Source organism: Mchenga conophoros, linkage group LG20 (assembly GCF_057382185.1).
Source record: "Mchenga conophoros isolate Kocher_MC1m ecotype Shallow Benthic linkage group LG20, M_conophoros_male_GT1.1, whole genome shotgun sequence".
NCBI classification, from domain to species: domain Eukaryota; kingdom Metazoa; phylum Chordata; class Actinopteri; order Cichliformes; family Cichlidae; genus Mchenga; species Mchenga conophoros.
This window is the reverse complement of record NC_140545.1, coordinates 8,525,737-8,546,164: the sequence shown is the minus strand read 5'-3', so window position 1 is coordinate 8,546,164 and position 20,428 is coordinate 8,525,737. Positions and strand designations below refer to the sequence as shown.

At 38.9% G+C, this 20,428-nt stretch overlaps 1 protein-coding gene across 3 annotated transcripts in view; it reads left to right on the top strand.

Moving 5' to 3' along the window:
* The window catches only part of celsr3 (cadherin, EGF LAG seven-pass G-type receptor 3), a 119,958-nt gene that overhangs the window by 29,837 nt on the left and 69,693 nt on the right, over positions 1–20,428 (top strand). For all 3 annotated transcript variants that reach the window (XM_085259583.1, XM_085259584.1, XM_085259582.1), the window contains exons 3-4: positions 1,616–1,904; positions 19,001–19,223. In XM_085259583.1, the coding sequence (XP_085115709.1) occupies positions 1,616–1,904; positions 19,001–19,223 (512 nt within the window). The remainder of the gene's footprint in view (positions 1–1,615; positions 1,905–19,000; positions 19,224–20,428) is intronic.

Sequence of the window (20,428 nt, the reverse complement as noted above, 5' to 3'; positions counted from 1 at the left end):
AGTATACATCTGAGCTTGTTGGATGTGAACTAGTAATAACACAATACAGCTTCCTGTGGCACATCAGCCATGTGACTTTACAGAACAACGGGCAAATATGACCATTAAATGTTCTCATGCATGAAATCAGGAACACCTGGACAAGCACATCAGTTATGTAATGTTTACACAACCCAAGGGAATCTCGCGGTAAGAGAGAGATAGATAGAAGCAGAAGGAAGAAGGTGAATCCAGAAGGAAATATTTATAAAGGGGTGAGAGAGACACCAGTGGTGAGTGCCTTTGATCTTATCTTAACAGGCACTGTCACACAATCACACATGCACACAGGATCTCAGCTCTTAAGAAGACACAATCTAGTGAATATATCTGGTCCACTGGCCTTAACAGCAAGCAAAAGCTGTAAATATACAATTTGGGAAAGTGACTGGTTATGCAAAGACACACAGCCCACTGCTGTCACTGTGTCCAAGGCAGCATGCTAAATGACTGATAGCTGCGGGGATTGACCTGTGGAGAAGGTTAAGACTGCTAGTATCAGGTAAATGAAGGTAATATGAATATTTTAAGTACAAAGAACCAAGAAAACTCCAATGTGATAATAAAATTACATTGTTTAAAATGGAATAAATAAAGGCATTCCCATTTTAAATATGTATGTCTAACATTACTGAAGATTACCATTTTGTAGCAATCAAATGATAACTTTCACCAGTCAGAAGTGTGAAGCCACCTAACAAGTCAGTCAGTGAGAAACTCCTTCCCCAAACTACAGGTATAGACTTTTATAACCAGCCTATACATCATAGCAGAATTCAGAAGAAGGCGGGTTTACCTTACCTGCCTGCACATTTACTGTTTTGATTTATGTGCCAGTTTGACAGTAAGTATAATATAGTAAATAAACTTTAAAAGGCTGTGTAGCATTTTTGTTTTTTTGATGCTCCTACCAGTATGACTGTGACAGTGCCTTACAGTATCATGTTTATATAGCCATGAGCATGTTTTAGTATTAGCTAGCATGCTAGCATTCAAAACATTAGCATGCTAGCATGTTTAATTTCTCCTAAAAGAAAAAACATACTTTTTTTTTCTTTCATGTTATTATTTCTACCAGTAAAGGTTTTTAAAATACAAATTCAACCAGTAGCAGATACTGATGGTTGCTTAATTTGTTTTTATATTGTTTTTTCAATTTATGTATTTCCTCGTTTGCCCAAATGATACAAATTAAGTATAAGAAACTGTTTTGGCATCTTTCTTCACTTCATCATAACATGTTACAAATTCATTAAACTGTATCTTTATGTCATTGTTAAAAATGAGATTTTTACTTAATTAACTTCAGTACTAGGTGCTGTTAATATCTAATGTACTTTTAGTTTAGTTGGATTGTTATAGTGATGCTTTTACTTTGAAGATCTGAAGACTTTTTCCACCATTGCTGAAATAGATCACTGGAACACAAAAACAAGAACGATTTCACCGCTTATAAATATTAAAAAGTAACTTTATTATGAGTGATAAAAGAAGCCCTGAGTGAGGACGCTTGAAAGTCTAAATTGAGAATATTCCTCACACTACACTGTATATGTTTCCTCTTCTATTGCTCCAGGTCCTCCCGTTTGATGACAACGTGTGCTTGCGGGAGCCTTGCCAGAACTACATGAAGTGCATCTCAGTGCTGCGTTTCAACAGCTCTGCCCCCTTCATCTCCTCACCCTCCATCTTGTTCCGGCCCATCCACCCCATCGCAGGACTACGCTGCCGCTGCCCAGTGGGATTCACGGGTGATTACTGTGAGACAGAGATCAACCTGTGCTACTCCAACCCCTGTCTGAACGGAGGGGTGTGTGCCCGCAGAGAGGGAGGGTACACCTGTATCTGCCGCGAAGACTACACCGGTGAGTAGCGAGGGAGTGTGTGCGTGTGCTGTTTGAAAGTGTTTTGTGGAAAAGTCTGTTTTTGTCTGACGAACAATGTGATATATTCATACTGATGATAAACAGTTTGTTTCAAGAAACTGTAGAATAAACCAGGTTTAATATAAGGCTGAGTCATTCTTGCCTTGTCAGTTAAATTTAATAGAACTGATTTATATCTAACCAGCTTAGTCCTAGTCCTTTTTTTCAACTAATTGACATTTCCAGTAGTGAGTCTGCTTTAATGAAGATGTGCTTGGAAAATGAGTGCAGGTCTTATTAGCAGTTCTTCTAGATCAAGCTTTGAGGGAAATCCTTAGAGGAAAGCTTTCATATGCTTGGTTATGATACAAAAACCAGACTGCTTAAAAAGCTTACAACGCTTAAAAAGAAGCACTTTCATCTGCTTAAAAGTGGAAAATTCTACTGCAAATTACTGTTTGTATGTTCCCATTGTGCCTGCATAGATTTCCATGAGGTACTCCAAGTTTCCTCCCACACTCAAACTTGTTAGCAATGATTTTAAATTGTAAAATTTGTATTGGCTCCAGCCTCTAAGTTTACTCTTAGTGAAGTGATGAAGAAACAGTCTATGTTAAGGAAAGTCAGCTATTTATGACTTTCTTATTACTGTATCTTCTTTAATTTTGAATTATGTGTGCAGTATTTCCTGTTTTATTTTGATAGTCTCTCGTTCTGTGTGCATAGAGTTGAGTTTTGCTTGCTCTGTCTTGTTAGTGAGTAATTAGTTACAGCTGTGTACACCTGTGGTCCACCCTCTCGTTATCCTGTGTGTGTAGTTAAGTCTTCAGTTTTTCTCTGTTCTTCGATGTCTCATCATAGTTTGCTGTGTGTTTCCATGTGTTCAGTGGTGTCTGTCATTTGTTCCTCATTCCAAGTTCCTAGTTTCTCGTTTTTGGAGTTTTGTACTATTGTATTTCTTTAGTGTCTGGTAGTTACAGTAAATAAAGCTGCCTCTTTTAGTTACCCCTTTGTTCCCGAGTCCTGCCTTTGGATCCTACCTCTGGCTACCACACAGCGCTACCTTCTGTTATGCAGCAAGGTACTATAGATGTGCAAAGATTAGCAGCTAGCTGTGAAATGAAGTAAATTCTCTGTTGTCCAATCGTCCAGAAGCATCTTCACAGCATCTTCTTCCTCTTTTTACTCTTGTTGCTCTCCCCCCAAACACATCTGGTCAATAAGCAAACTGAATATTCTCACATGGCTTTTAGTGATGCATTTTGGTTCACTTACAGTTCATTTGGATTTTTCTATATGTGAAAGCAAACCAATCCTCAGGGAAAAGCTACAAGTTTAGAAACTCATCAACTGATCTTTTTGTTCCGTAGTATTCACAAAGTCACAGTGATCTTTCGAAAGTTTCAAACCTTCAAATGAAATGCTTTGATTTTTTAAAGTTGGGTCATTATGAATACACATAATAATACAATGATTAAAATGCATATATATATATATATATATTATATATATATATATATATATATATATATATATATATATATATATATATATATATATATATATATATATTATACACATGCTGTAAAGATAGGCTGGAGGCAGCATTTGTGTGTTCAAATTGTTTTATCTGCCTGTCATTGGTTTGAATGCAGTGGCCACAGATAAGAAGAGAGGTGTATTTTCAAAAGAAAAAACTGCAGTGGAGTGTGTCTTTGTGTGTTTGTCTGTTTGTGTCTGATTCTAGCCTTTAATGCTGCGCTCTGAAAACTAAAACTGACTGTGTGCGTCTTTGTTCATGTCCCACACTGACTTCCGTTTTGATCTGTGCCGTTTTCACTCTTTTGTCATGTTGAGCTGAACAACATGAAAACACACACTCTGCCTCCTGGGAGAGCTTTCTCCTCCTCAGCCCTCTACCTGTTACTTAGTCTTTTGTATTCACACACACAAACACACACATATGCACATGCACGCTAACGCCACTGCCACGCTTACCGTTTTTTAATCTGTTGCCTTTTCATACACACTCTAACACACATACACAGTGCTTACCTTTCCAATACACTGGACTTATTTCAACACGACTCAGATTTTTCCCTTCCCTTCATACTGCTGCATTGCTTCTGCTATTGAGTGGATGTGGGAGAGGGTAGAAGCTATGAATGTCAGCGTGTGTGTCTGGGGGATATTTCACATTGCCTTTTATTTCGAATCAAAAGAGAGCTGGGGGAGTGAAGCAACACTTTTCTTTCATGAGAGAGACAGAGTGTTTTCCGAACTCCCACCGAGGCAGACAAGAAAAAAAGAAAAAGAGATGAGGAGAGAGATAGGAAATGAGCAAAGGAGAAACGGAGGTAGAAAGAGACGTAGAGCGAGTGGGAGGGAGACAAAAAGTGGAGTATGATGAGAAAAGGGAAAGAGAGATGGAGAGGCGAGAAAGTTTAAGAAGTGGAGAGAAATTTGTAAAAGATGGATAAAAGGAACTTGAAGAAGAAGGAGAGGTATTAAAAGCATGAGGAAGAGAAAATAATTTTTTTTATAGATCACTGGATTGCAGATGATACCAGAAAGAAATTGGTAATTGAAATGGAAATAGAAATTTCTGACAGTATGTGATCCATGCTTACAGCGTCCACAGGGGCAGAAAACACATTTAAGTGAGGGGGCACAGGGTGGACAGAGAGAAATGACACAAAGTGTAAAAGATTGGATAGCAAAGAAGACAGCAGAGCGTAAAAGATGAAGGAAAAGAAGGAGGGGAGACGGCTATGGCAGCATAGTGAAAAATTAGGGAGATGGATGAGAATAACACGGACGAGGAGCTATAGGGGGAAAAAATGGAGAGGCATCTATGAGAGAGTGGGATAGAGCGGTGAAAGAGGGAGTGAAGGAAATCAGATGGATTCTGGGCAGTCATTGTTGTGCTTTTCCTGCGTAGGCGTCGGGTGTTACAGTGTCTTGACAATACCCCGGAGCTATTGGGAAGAGGAAAAGAAGGAATACAACAACTAAACAGGGACGAATTGATTCCCAAACTCTCCAGATATCTCCTGACTAAGTTTGTGCTGCTGCTCATTTTTCCATCCTGCCATTATCCATCCCCCCATATGCTCCTTTGCAGCTTTGAATTGGGTTCCCTGAATATCTGTGGATTGCTCACACAGGCAGGAGGTAGGCCTGAGGTTTTGACCGAGTCGGAAAACTTTCTGTTTCCATTGAGGGAGAAACTCAAAAGATCTGAGTCAGGTGTGATCTCTGAAGCACTGTGCTGTTTCTTCAGGGTAGGTGGAGCACAGTATGCCCATCACAAAGCGCATAAGCTGCATCTTTATCATGATTGAGCATCTTCGCCTCCTTCACCAATGAGGTTTTCATAGTACGTGTAACCTCAGGCTAACCTTTCTCTAAACTCCACATTTAACCTCGGGATAAGTCATACTTGACATTTTAAAGGCGGGTTACCGCTGCTTTTTACCCAAGCTGTGTAAAAAGGTTCACACTACCTTTGTGGTGTCAACTCCAGATCTACAGCACTAAGATACTGCATCAGCAGGGGTCGTACTATTCAGCTGAGTACTGAATCCCCAGGGTTAGCCCGGGGTTTTAAATGAAACCATGACACCTTATATGTTAAACCCAGTGGGTTAGAGTCAAGGATTAAAGAATTTTAGATTAAAAACAGGATTTTGTTTGGACTTTGCTGATTGGCCTTTTTCACAGAGGATCTTCAGGTATATCTAATAAAACTAGTGAATCTCCTGCACCCAAGTTTGTCCTGTAACACGACCCTTTCAACCCAGTTTTACCACCTATTTTCTTTTCTTACTGTTACATGTTAAAATTCTTTGTGGAAAAGTATCAATGAACTTAGATTTATAGTCTCTTGTCCCAGTCTTGCCAATGCTACTTCGCTGCGTGCACCACTTTGCCCCTCCACCGAGCACATGCATGGTGACCTTGAGGAAACAAACTAAAGGAGAAACCAGCACAACGGCAAATTACTGCAGTGCTGTAACCACACTGCATTGAAATTAAATAAAGGTCACACACCTTCTAACTACATAGAAAAAATGTCTAATTTCTTTCTTTTTTAATCAAATTTTTGGGGTTGACAAACAAATCTTTGCACATCTATAACAGTGCCTGCCAAGCCAAAGGAAGGGGAAACATTCACAGGTCAATTTCAGGTTTAGGCAAGATTGTTTAGCTGTCTGCCATCATCATTTACAGTGGCCCTCAGAGGTCAAATCCATTTCAATTCAAGAAAACACCAGCAAACAGAAAAAAGCTGCAAAAACGCACAAAACAAAATAAAAGTAGAATAAAAGATAACCAAACTGTCTTTGGGGAGCCAATAATGTGACGGAACAGCTGCAAAAGTAATAAGCTAACAGTAAACGGCTAATAGCAACCAAATATGTATCTGTAGTATTACATGAATTGTGATACTTTGTATCTTTTTCTCTCTCACACCACAGATGATCCATCTGTGCTTTTGCAGCGTTTATCTGTTTGCTGGTGACTCATTAACGGAGCCTTCTGAATAAATTTGTGTTTTAAGAGAAGCGCCCCACATTTTTACCAACTAGCATTAGCATTTAAAATGCTACACTCTGATTCATACCTCTCAAAACTATTTCCCATCAGCCTTCTGCAGATATCAAAGACCTTCTAATTTGAGCTTTAGCAAACTTTTCTGTGAACTTTTGTAAAATGAGTTTAAAGTGGGAATAGAAAAATTTTCACCTTACTAGCAAATGGGTAAGCTTCTTTGTACCTGCCATCCACTCAGATGTCTGTCTGGGGAATCCAATACATTTAAGCTTTAAATTCAAACTGCATGCTCCACAGACTGAATTGTGTGTGTCTGTTGTTCTATTTATTTATTTATTGAATTACATTATTTCTTTTACCCTTTATAGTATTAAATGGTGCTCTTAAAAAAGACTACCATCTGAGCATGAAGAGATGCAGGTTGTGGTGATAAAAAGTAGAAAAAAACAGACGCATTGCCACTAACTGAAGTAATTGAATGCTTTTTTAAAGCTTTTACTTCTCTAATCACTTTTCCCAAGGTGACATATATAGCAAGGAAATTATAGTTCTTACCTTTACTTGTACAAAACTCAGCTGAAGCTCTGTTTTTCTATTCATAAAAAATGTAATATTTCTTGCCGCGAGCATTCATTTCTTTGAAAAACATGCTAAGCTTACAGTGCTGACAGGGATGTGCAACAGTCATTAACCCTGAAAACAGGAAAAAGACCTCAGCGGTACAAAGACAAGTTCCCAGTACACCTTAAAGGCAGAGATAACAGCTGACTAAAAGAGCGGATATCTGATCCTCCTTACAAAGTGAAAGAAAAGACTCAGAAGCGATAAAGACAGATGCACATTATGCAGATTTAGTAAGATATACTACACCTCGGAGAGCTGGGACATGCAAAGAGAAGATGACAAAAAGAGAGAAATTGGCATGGCTGCAGACTAAAAAAATTTGTGAAAAGATAAAATGGGAAGAGATGGCTTAAGTAGAAATTTAATCTCTTGGTTGTGGGGAAGCAGTTTGTATGTTAGATAGAGGAAATCTGAGAAACAGAAGAGGAGGGTAGGTGATACAGTAGGCAGAGGAGAGATTAGTTTTGGGTGCGATAAAGAAGATATGCATGTTACACGGAGAAATTCAATCCAGTAGGCAGAGATGGAAACCAGAGCACACACTAAGAACAAATAGGCAATGTTTAAGCTTGTGAAGAATAATCTAAATATATATGGAAGTTTTAGCTTTTTGTAGGAAGTGGAGAAGGTTTAGAGAGAAAAAGAAATGGGATGAGGAGTGAGTGACTAAGAAAGAATGGGTTGCAGCAAGACTGAAGTTCAGGCTATGAGACTAATTTAGTTTGAATTAGAAAAGAGAGAGAATAAAGAAAGGGAGAATGAAGAGGGAGGGAATTAGTTTGGGGAATGAAATGAAGAGTTGAGCATTTAATGCAGAAGAAGAGTGCATGAAATTAATGTGTGTGAGACAAACTGGAAAATATAGAGGATATATAGAACAGATATGAACTAAAGCAAATAATGAATATGGAACACCTCAAGCAGGAGAAAGAAAATTTGAGAAGTGAAGTTGCAGTTTTTTGTAGCAGTAACCTTTAGAGCAGGCGTGCATGGTGCACATCTATCCTGCTGTATCATTGAAAGGAAATCAGTAATTCTCCTTAAATCACTTTGACAGAGCGCTTCATACAAAGAGAAAGAATCTGTAATGTTGCACATTTTGAGGCTCAAGAACATTAACAATGTGCATTAATTATCTTTGCTCATAGTGACCACTCTACTTATTTGGTTTCTTGGTTTTAATCACACCGTTAATTGACACTTACTTATCTTACTTAACTTAATTAACCACTTTTATACACCGGTATAAATGCTGTTCCAATACTAGAATTTCAAATGAAATAGTAAACTACTCATTACATTATAAAAATATTTTAAAGCTGTATTTTGTTTTAAACATGAAAGTGAAAACAATATAAACATTTACATCAATGATGGCACTGCTTTAGTTTTCTGATTTAGTGTAAGGTCGTCTGCCTTTGTTTCTCCCTAGTTAAACATATTTCTCAGCTTCAAATTCAATATCAGTTTTAGACACCAAGATGGACCTTTGTTGCTGTTTATGTGAACAGTTTGAACAGTTTCTATCCTCTAGGAAATACATTTCAAACTGAAGGATGGCAAGAGCACTAAAAACAGCTGTATGACTGGCCTCCTGAACAGCTGGCGTTCTACTGTCCTATATACCTGCTTACTGTATCACATATGCTGGGGGAGAAAGAGCAAAAAGAGGGTTTGGTGAAGAAGACCTAATCTAACCAGAATGCAAACTGAATTAACAATAGAGCTCACAAAAACAGTACACAAATTAAAATTTGATCAAAAGTCTGGTGTGAATTTTAAACCAACAATCTGTGGATTATTTTCTGAGGGGAACATTTAAGTAAAGCAGAAAAGATATTCACCTAACTCACTATACTCCCAAAGACAGAAGAGACTCAAAGTTAGCACAGACAACTAAAAAGCAATCCAAATGAAAACTAAATTAGTTTTAAAAAGATAAGACGCGACGTCAGACCTGACAAGGAAAACGAATTAAGCGTCAAAGACGAGGAGCTTTAACGATAAGACAAAGACAATATTTGAGGAAAAAACTGGGAGAGTATGTGGGAGAAGATAGATTTGAGTTTTGTGGGGAAGATAAAACCAGGCCGGATGGGTGAGAGTGCAGGAGAGGGAGATAATGGCATAAGATAGATTATTCAGAGAGTCACATGTGTTTTAGAGGTCATTAATAGAATAAAAGTGTGAGTGTGTGTGTGTGTGTGTGTGTGTGTGTGTGTGTGTGTGTGTGTGTGTGTGTGTGTGTGTGTGTGTGTGTGTGTAAGTCAGAGGTAACAAAGAATAAAGTGTTTGCCAGAGCAATAAGACAAGTTGGTTTCAGGAAAGAGCACAGATAGCACGGGAGGAAATAAAGGAAATAGAAACATATAAATACATAACATAATAGAGTAGGTGTAATGGAAATATGTGCATTAAATGGAGAAAAAAAAACACACTGCAGGGGATGTGATATGTGGAATCGACTAGGCTAAATGCATTAAACAGTGTGAGAGGAAGGAAAAAGGAGGCTAAATTAGTTTTAGGAAGATAAGTTGGGGAGCAGGAGGTAAGAGGAGGAAGTTCACATATCTTGGTTCCTCTCTGGTTTTATACATGTATATAAATAGTTGGGATTTCTTCATGTACCCATAAATGCATGGTTGACAGCTGTAATTCAAAATCATGTTTGGTGATTCGGGCGTTTGCTTACTCTGTAAAGCGAGTGTGTATAGCGCTGGTATTTTTAGGATCCTCTGAGTTTGTTGCCTGATCTGTTTGTACCGTCAGTTTCTTTACATCACAGACCTTCACTTCAGTGGTCCATGCAAAAGTCTAGAAGCAATTATGTGGTTTAATGAATCAGTCTCACCATTAGGTACACTGAACATTTTCTACTTCACTACATGAAACTGATTTAGGTTAAAGCTAAATTTAATCTTGTATAAATCTTATATTTTTGCAGGTTCTTTACCTCACAAAATAAAGTGCCTAAAACAATTTCAAATATAGCTGCAGCTATAACATTTACTTTAATATACAAATAGTTGTTATGGCATATTAAAAATTGTGATAATTTGTCCAGTTGCTTTTGAGCCCTGGAAATTGGGGTTTGTATATAGAAATGACTGTAATTCTTAAACTGTTAATACAATACCATGTTAAAACCAATGAATTCATGTTGAAAGTCTGCAGTTCACAATTTGATTGTTTCATTTAACACCTAGTGCAGCTATAAAAAAGAGGAAAATAAACATAATTGTTCAAGTTCTACTTTACAGTACTACATTTATTTATGTTCGGAAATATATAACTTTGTGAAATATGACTTATTTGGGCAGCACGGTGGTTAGCACTGTTGCCTCACAGCAAGAAGGTCCTGAGTTCAATTCCACGATCAGGCCGGGGTCTTTCTGTGTGGAGTTTGCACGTTTTCCCCGTGTGGCTTCTTTTCGGATACTCTGGCTTCCTCCCACAGTCCAAAGACATGCAGTTAGTGGGGACAGGTCAATTGAAAAATTCTGAATTGCCCGTGTGAATGGTTGTCTGTGTCTGTGTGTTAGCCCTGTGACAGACTAGCGACCTGTCCAGGGTGTACCCTGCCTCTAACCCTAAGACAGCTGGGATAGGCTCCAGCCCCCCTGTTACCCTGAAAAGGATAAGCAGAAAAGAATGGATGGATGGATTTGAATACATTAATTATCTATTTGTTTTTTAGTAATTACTCTCTCAGCTTTAGCTTTCTGAAAGTGTTTTAAAAGTGGATCATAGAAATAAGGACTAAAAAAACTGATGTTACACAAAGCAGTCAAAATCACTCTATGCATCCCTAATAACTACTACATTAATTCATAAAATAACTCATCTGTGCGGCAGTCATAACAAAAGTTACAGTTTCTGTTTACACAGTGATATTTTGATGGTTATTTAAACTCATTCAGATGAGGACGGGAGGGTGCAGAGTCGTAGAAATTATGTATGGCGCAATAAAATGGAGGAATAGAAAATGAAAAAGAGGGCGAACAGAAGAATAAGCAAGAAAAAGCCTAGAGGCTGAAGAGAGAAGGTTAAAGAGAATCAAAAATCAATGTGGGAAGTGATTGTTATCAATGTCCGTCATCTGATCTAATGAAAAAGGAAGAAACAGAGGGACAAGAGAGAGTTGTGACAGAGATGGCAGCAGATGAAAGTTGAAATGGGAACACTGAAAAAGACCGAACACGTGAAGGAAAAAGGGGAGCAAACAAAAGAGGACAAATGCTCAAGAGTTAAAATTTTCTTTAAAAAAAAAGCTTTGAAAGGGAATACATGTGTATGGGAGGGAAATACAGCTCACAAGAAACAGAAATAAGTCAATACCAAGTAAATTAATAAACAATATAGGGCAGAGGAAGAGAAATACAAAAGCATGAAGAAAAAAAGTGCCTGAACAAAGGAAAAAAGAGAAATTTAGAGACTGAAGAGGAGGAGAGAAAATATGGGAGAGGGAGGAAGTATAAAAAGTGCAAATCGAAGTTGTTAAGTAAGGAACAAACAAAATGTTTTCACAAATCAAACCAAATGTGTTGAATGGCTGTTTTTTGAAGGGCTGAGGACGAAATCCAGCCCAAAAATCAGTGTGTGTGGAGTTAAGTTCAAGAAATAAGCGCAGAAGACTGATTTTCATCTCAGCTTGAGGCTAACGGCTCGAGGCTACATTAGAAGTGCAGCTGGTGGAGTTGAATTCTGGGTAATATAGGGACCAATTTTTCTTTCCTTTTCCCAAGAAGCGGACGATATCTCCCTCATCTATTGTGAGCCTGCAGTGTTAAATTGGTGGAGCACTCTTCTCAGCAGAGGCACACGCTGCAGCGATATCACACAAACAAATCTTGAGCTGCATGAAATGCGGTGAATAATCGAACAAATAAGATGTTATGATAAAGGCGTTCCTTTAGATGACACATCTCGGAAGAATGATGGACTATCAGCGGGCTGAAGTCACCTGATGATGTCATCCTGATTCCCATCCAAGCTTTGATTTCCAGTTTAAGGTCTCAGCAGCGTCTATTGACAGCCATTGACTTACTTATTGATTTTTATTTAAGCTGTAGCTTTAACCTACACCCTTTCTTTTTGCCATATGAGTTGTTTTTTTTAAAAATGGTTTAATTTCTTGTGATATAAATGAAACTAATAAAGAAAAAGATTTTAGAATTTCTTCTTTCAGACCCCACAAATAAGGGTGGGAACTGAAAAATAATACGCTCGGTAATATAGGCTGGAGCCCGTACTTCCATCAGTGAGTCCTGGCTTGCCTATTAGGTTTGGCCCCTTTTATCAAGTTTAAAACTGTAATAATAGTCTTTCAGTTTTGTGTCTCTGTGCAGTGTAAAGCTTTCTATATGTGGTGTTGTTTGCTTTTTTTTCCTCATGGCAGCTACATGACCTTTTGTCAGTTTATTCCAAGTAAACACATCATGATAAAATCCATTACTTCTTATACATGAAAAAGTTTTTTTTCTAAGAATCCATCACTATTGAGTTATTATTTAAAATACAGCTTGTAAGATAATTCATAAAGAGTATCAGCTTAATGGAAGCTATTGCTGTTTAATGTCAGATTCATGTAAAACATCACAAATTGGATCATATATTTTACTAAATGAGGAATTTTTCCTGTGGGTTGTACACTATAGGTAAATAAACACCAAAAATAAAGGAGCACAAGCAAGACCTATAGAGGTGATACAAGAGGAAGAAGAAGGGGGAGACAACTGGGAGCACGCTGGCCTCGAGGGATGCACCATGTGTTGAGGTGGAGGAGGAGGGTTATGGGGTGGGCGATTGGGCGGAGCGAACTAAGATGCCGGCGGTGGTTGAAGAATACTGGCTTTGATGAATAAAACATCTGAATGAATGAAGGGGTGGTGTGAATGCATTAAGCCTGGCATAGAGGGGGGAGAGGAAAAAAAGAAGATGGTATAAGATGAAGGGAGGAAGGAGAAAGGAAGAGCAAAGCGTGGGGTGTTTTATATATAGAGATATAAGGTGGAAGTTAGAAAAAGGAAGGAAGAAACAAAGGGTGAGGAGAGGATGCAGGGAGGGGAGGAAACAACGAGGTGATTGAAAATAGTGCTCGATCTCAAACAACAAAGGGAGCGTGGAAGCTCAGACTGAAGTTTTCAGACTTGAATATTTTTTTCTCTGAATTGTTTTGAGCTGGTTTGTTTGTGAGTAAATGGCAGAAATGGACTTTTAAAAAATACAATAAGATATAAAAAAGTGTGTCTATTTAGAAGATAAAATAGAAAAATGGGCCTAACTATCAAAAGTGAAATTACACATTGTGCAAAAGGATCCTATTAAAACCCGTCCCTGTGATTCTAACTTCTAAAACATGAAGATTTGCTGCGTTTCTCTGATTCATTTCATTGTACATGTAATTTTCAAGCTTTCACTTTGACCTCTGTTTTCTTGTCATGTTATTAATTTAAAAAAGAAGAAGAAAGAGTTGCATCCCTGCTCGGTGCAGCTGCAGCGGGTTGGCGTGTATTACCTTCTTAAAATGTAAATAACAAAGCAGGAAATGCACTTGTTACTTTTTAGTAGTGGGATATTTTCATGATGCAGAGTTTTGTCTGTGTGTGATTCTTTGTTTGGCTGGGTGTATGTATTAAGGTAGCAGTGTCTTATTTGTGTGGGCGTGTGCATTTCCATTCTTGTCTGCTCATTAAAAACCATCTGTCCATGTTCGCAAAGTGTTTGTGGGGAATTTTAAGTGCTATCTTGCTATCGGACACCCACGTTTTTAGCAATCGCTTGACCTTTCTGTCTTTGTGTGAGTTAAATCGCAGAGCCAAATGAGGAATTACAAACTCTCTGTCCTGCCTTCTGTGTGTGTGTGTGTGTGCGTGCGTGGTCAAAAGACCATTGTTGAGTCAGTCTGAGATCACATCTGCTCTGCTTTACTTCTTGTAATTCCAGTGTGTGTGTATGTGTGTGTTACTTTTGGTACTGTAAAAATGTGTCCAAAGGTTGTTTTTATTTTCTCGTCAGTCTTCCGTCACTTTTACTTTCAGTTAGTCAGCTTGGTGTGCATAACGAATCAGCATGTGCCTGTGTTGTGTGTGTGTGTGTTTGCAGGTGTCTATAAGTCTCACTGCCTGCATAATTCATGAGCATTAATGTCTATTTATTTATTTTAATATTAATGAGAGGGTCTGTACGGGTGAGTGGGTGCAACACACAAAAGCAGGGAAATGGTGCTGCGTTAGTGAGTGTGTGTTGTGTTGTGTGTCTGTGGGGTGTCTCAGTTTAATTGGTTCCCTGTTGTGTGCGCTTACATTGAAGTATACGTTTCACGTGAAATCGGAGAGAGGATGAGAGAAGCTTAAACAAGGGCAGACACGTGATAATTTGAATGTCCTTGGGCTGTTGTAAAATGGGCTGGGTGTTTGACTGGGCATCTCACTCTGTGTGTGTGTGTGTGTGTGTGTGTGTGTGTGTGTGTGTGTGTGTGTGTGTGTGTGTGTGTCTGTGTGTGTGTGTGTGTGTGTGTGTGTCCATCCTCAGGCTGATTTGATAGTGTGTGAGAGAGTATGTTTGTCAGCCAAAACCAGCAGATATCGGCTGCCTGGTGGCACATGGGGGAAGGTGTTGTGGGAAAACGGGTTGGATGAAATGAAAAAGATGTTAAAATGACTGATAGGGACGTTATCGTTTGGATTTGAAGTCAAGGCGAAAAAGTGCATGCAGTGGAGGACAGGTGGATGCTGGAGAGGCGGAGGAAAGGACTAATGGCAGGGGAGAGGTGACATATTTAGCAAATTATATCACTAATTCTTTTGCGAGCTTAAAATGCTTAATCACTGTTCCTTTGTTATAGAGTTTGTCATTCAGTTTATGTGGTGTGCGTCACACGTAGTCAGTATCAGTGTGTATCGAGTCTGACTGACTTTTACAGCTTCTCCTGTCTTTGTGTCTCTGACTGGCAGTGCATTTGTGTGTGTGGTCATGACTCACCCTCAAATTCCTGTGTGTTTGTGCGTGATGTGTGTCAGATATTATTTGTATCTGCTGAAAGGTGAGGATGTTTATTGACTTACACACGCATGATTTATTGTTGTTGTGTTTTTAGTTGTGTGTGTGCGATAATGCTAAGATGTGAGAAGTCTGCCAGTGGGTATGCTGGCACAAACTAAACGCAGTACAAACATAGTGCCAACAGAGACAGTTACACGATAAAACCCGACAGCCTCGAGGGCAGGAGCAATGATCCATGTGTGTTTGCACGTTTGTGTGTGTGTGTGTCCGTGTGTGCGTGTGACACAGAGAAAAAGAGAATCGAAGAAAGGAAATGAAATTGAGTGTGTGTGTTTATGTGTTAAAAATAATGAATTGAATTTATTATTTATATGTTTGGTTATGCGTTTTGTTTATTTGGTATCTTCCTGGGGTTGTGTGTGTGTGTGTGTGTGTGTGTGTGTGTGTGTGTGTGTGTGTGTGTGTGTGTGTGTGTTTGAAGCCATCCCCAGGTTCTAAAGTTGGTCCTCAAGGAGCCATCTATCTTAAGGCTAGTTTCAAACCCTGTCTGCTCTGGTGATGTGGAGGCCACTGGGTGTGGGTGTTTTTTGCGTGTAGCTGCTAAATGTCAGACAATGTGTGTGTCCAAATATGCTCCAGGAAAGGTGAAAACCATGAAAGAGAGAGCGTATTCCTTCATACCTTTTTATGTGGTTGACTGTATATGTGCCTCTGTGTGTGTGTGTGTGTATGTGTGTGTGCTGTGTGGGTGTTTATGCCTCTTGAGACACTCTAGACTGGAGCTTCTTTGACTGGCAGCCAAATCTGTTTATTCTCGTCTGTAGATTTGCTCATGTTGTTTTTGTTATTCAGAAAATCCCCCCTGCCCTCCTCAACCCCCTTTTCTATCATAAATTCCAAATGTTATACAGAGTCTTATTGTTGACAGGTGAAATCTTGCAGCTGTAATTTTGTTGTTTTTAAAAAAAAAATACATGCAGTTTGTGTTTGTTTGAGTGATGGTAAATGTTAGTTCCTGCGCAACAGTTACTCTTACTACTGCTTCTCAGGAATCAGCACCCTGCTGTTCCCATCGGCTAATCAGGGAATGATTTACATCGAAAGCGCTTGATGAATGTGGTTGAATGCTTGATAGGAAAGGAAATCTGCCACTGCCACTTACACTTTTAACATGGGAAAAAGACCTGTTGCTTTACAGGAAAGGTAATTTTCATGAGCTTCATTGTACCACCTGTAGAGAGACATTTCTCAGGCGACATATATATAAGTCCTGTGCCGAGGGTAATGAACCTGCACAAACCAGCAGCGGTGAGCGTGAAAGCTACGTTTCTCTGATTCATTTCACTGTCAATCATATATGATGATGATCAGAGCTTAATGTACAATGTTATCCTAATTTAAATTATATGCCCTTTAAGTATTTATTATTGCCTGTGCCCCTTTGCAGAATTAAAATCTGAGGGTTCCTAAAACAGGAACTTCATGTAATTTACTTTTTCTAAACTCTTTCTTCAGAAACCTTTTTTATTTCAGTTTATAATATCCCCAATGTTTCTTTTGTATTCAAGTCAGGTTACATACTTGGACAGCTAATATTTTTTTCTTCCTTAAGAAACTCTTGTGTGACTTTGGCAGTGTGCTTTGGATGATTGCTGTGATGGAAAAATTCAGTCAGGCTTCTGGAGGCTGTAGAAGAGAAGCCGTCTTCTCAGACAGTATTTTGGTATATCCACAGGCGCTGACTAAAAATGCCAGTTTGCAATCATTTTAGCCTATTATTGCACTACTACCTCTGTGCAGTCACTGCAGTAGTCCTAACCAGGCTCACACTTAACATGCTGGACCCCGTGATAGCCAGAGGAATACACCACACGTTTGAGTTAATGTAATGAAAAAGTGTGATACCATTAACCACAAGGCCTCTTGTTAGCTGCTTTAGTAAAAAATTTAAAGCTGTAATTTTATGCTGAAGAGCAGTAAAGTTTAGCTGCAGTACAGTGATGTTGTTGTTATGCATCATTGTTGTTTCTACTGTATATTAGGCCCTGTATTTTCTTACTCAGGAGGCAATTTATGGGAAAAAAAATAGAAAAAACATGTTTTTCCCGAGTTCACCAGCAGACTTTCAGACCTTGAGAGTCAATAAATATCTGAAATGACTTGGCACACTAATGTGTCACAGCACTCTTCCCTCCCCAGCGGGGGTAAAAAAAAATTTAGCAGAGGCAGGAACATGCAGACCGGAGTGGGAGGAGTGGGAAGAGCATTTCCCTCAGCCAATCACACCCTGGTCTCACTGAAATATTTATTTTGATTATTCATAATGATATACACTTACCAACCACTTTATTAGGTACACTTTGCCAAGACTGGGTTGGATCTCCTTTTGCCTTCAGAACTGCCATTATTCTTCATGGCATAGACTCAACAAGGTGCTGGAAAATTACACATATTTTGTTCCATACTGACTAGATAGCATCGCAGTTGATTTGAGCTTTGCCACAGGATATATAAAATTGCAGCAGATCAGCAGTTTCTAAAATACTCAGAACAGCCAGTCTGGAGCCAACAACCACGCCAGACTCACTTTCTTCCCCGTTCTGATGCTCAGTTTGAGCTTCAACAAGTCGTCTTGAACCAAGTCTACATGCATAAATGCGCTGAGTTGCTGAGTAGATATTTGCGTTTACGAACATGTGCCAAATCTGCCTATTTAACCCTGTAAAGCCTAATGATTGCCAGTCATTTGTTTTTAAACTGAGGTGTTTATTGCTACATTTGAGTAGTTTATTGCCTAAAAATGCATTGTGCAATTTATTTTTGATGTTTGGCATTACAGGGTTGTAGAGAGTTTGCGCATGTCTCACTATATGTTTCAGCCTCTTTTGGAGTTAGATTGAATATAAGACATTGTTACTTTAGTGCTTAGCCCCCGAATTCTAAAAGGTCAGGTCAAAATATTGGTGATTTTAAAAAAAACTCAAGTGGTGTTGCTAGAAACTCTCCTGCTTTTCCAATAATATTACAGCTACCTGTCAACATTGATGAGACAAACACAGCCCACCCTGTCTCCAGCGAATGCATTAAAAGGTGATGATACAGCACTATGAAGCAAATCTCTTTAATCAAACTCAGACTCTAACTTCACTGTAACACACTGACTATGCATAAATTCTAAAACTATCTGAAAGTTTGTGTTTTATGTGCGGTCTGTATGAGTAATTTTGAACATTTTCTCACTTAAACCATGAGGGAGTAAAGCAAGGGAGTAAACTGAAAACAGAAAACAGCTTAGTATAAATGAACAGGAAGTGCATTTTTGATTTTACTGTGGGAGAATAAAACAAGCTGTATTCACACAAAATATTGCTGTAATACTTACAGCATGTTGAAAAAACTTAAACCGTGGCGCATATTTCCCGCTCATTATCCCCACCATGCTCAGATCGGTAAATTATTTAAAGTGTTTTATTTCAACTTTAATCAGGGATTTGTTGCACTGGAGGTTTAGTGGATTTTTCAGTTGTGCTCTGCTGCTCTGAACATTGTTTTGTCGCACAGCACCTGTGTGTTTTGACAGACCTGCCAATGGGAGCAGTGAGGTCAGATCCCGTGAATATTAATTGCCTGTGAAACACGCTTTGAAATGGCAAAAGTGGCAGGATACTGATGGGAATTTATTTATTTATTTGTTTATTTGATGTTAGCCTTTTAAATTGGTGCAGAAAACAATGGTGGAAATGTTCATAAATACCAAGAGTGTTCATTTTTATCAGAATCTGTTGCATTGATATTTCTGCATATATACAGAAACTTTGAGCGAAAGTTAGACTAACTACTGAGAGATTTACGGCTTTTATGGTCGCTTTGGTTGGCTAACACTAACATTGTGGGGTTTTTTTCTGTTTCAGGTGATCGTTGTGAGTTTGACCACCGGCAGGGCAGGTGCATGCCAGGTGTGTGTCGTAACGGAGGGACGTGCCGGGAGCTTTCGGGTGGGGGTTTCCGATGCGAGTGCCCGGCAGGAGCCTATGAGCGACCGTACTGCACCGTCACCGCTCGGTCCTTCCCACCCAAGTCCTTTGTCATGTTCCGGGGGCTCAGACAGAGATTTCACCTCTCCATCTCGTTAACGTGAGTAGTCTTGAGTAAACATTCTGTCATTTCCTTTCCTCTCTTCTTCTCTATTATTTTTTTGTCTCTTCTTTCAGCTTCCATCAGATATAGTAGGATGGATCATTCTCTGATTTCCTCTTATAGTGTCTCCACTTTTCTTTAAGCTGTTTTTTAAAATTATATCATCTCCATCTTGGAGAGTGATCCTTTTATTTATGGCTTCCCTGTATCCTCCCTCTACCTCGCTTCTTTAAAAGCATTGCTTCTCCATTTAATCCCATCTGCTGTGCTTTGCTGTCTTTCTTTCTCTTCTATGTTCTTATCTTCCATCTGACTATCCTGCTGCAAAAAGCTCTGAAAGGAAATGACTTCATGGTTGGAACCAACTCAGAAAAAAACATGCTTCTTAGTCAGTAGGGCTATTAATTTAAAGTGCCCAATTAATAACTAAAACCACAGACTGTATATGAAAGAAGGCCATGGCACCATGATGTCACGTTCCCACTTTTGAAACTTTGAGTTTAGCATTACGGCTTGATTTTTTGGGGAAGAAGTGACTATGTATGAATGAGAAGGTAAAATGTTAAGTAAGCAGCTAATGTTAGCACAGCATATCAGGACAAACACCACCTCATCAAGCATGATGGTACAGGGCTGATGAATTGAGTTTTGTTCATGTGAGGTTATATTTGAGCCCTGGTTAGGACCAGAATATTTTTTTAATATGTCCTGATATGTAAACACAACTTTCAGCTGCTCCCTCATCGTGAGTCATCACAGCGGGTAACTGCATGTTTGGTTTTTACAATAGATACCTTTCCTCACACAACCCCCAAGAGATTTGTGTCTCCTCCTTAGGTTAAAAAAGGGAATCTTTTGCTTGTTAGGGTAGGCTGACGTGTAGTCCACCACAGTGGAGCCACATGATGTCCTGGCATGTTTTACCTTACCAGGCACAGACTGTGTACATTCTTTTAATCATGCGTGTACAAATGTGTATGGGGCACATTTGCCGCAAGATTTTGGCCAAGGTTTCAAGAATCTCACAGCATTTCTACACAAGTCATCATAATTTTTTTATTTACTAAGATTGTAAATTAAACCGTGGCACTGACTTTACCTACAAGAGAATTTTTGCAAATCTTTCCATTTTGCTTGGCTCGCTTGCAGCATGTTTTTATTTGAGTTAACACTTTCTGCCTGAGCATATATGTAATGCTAAT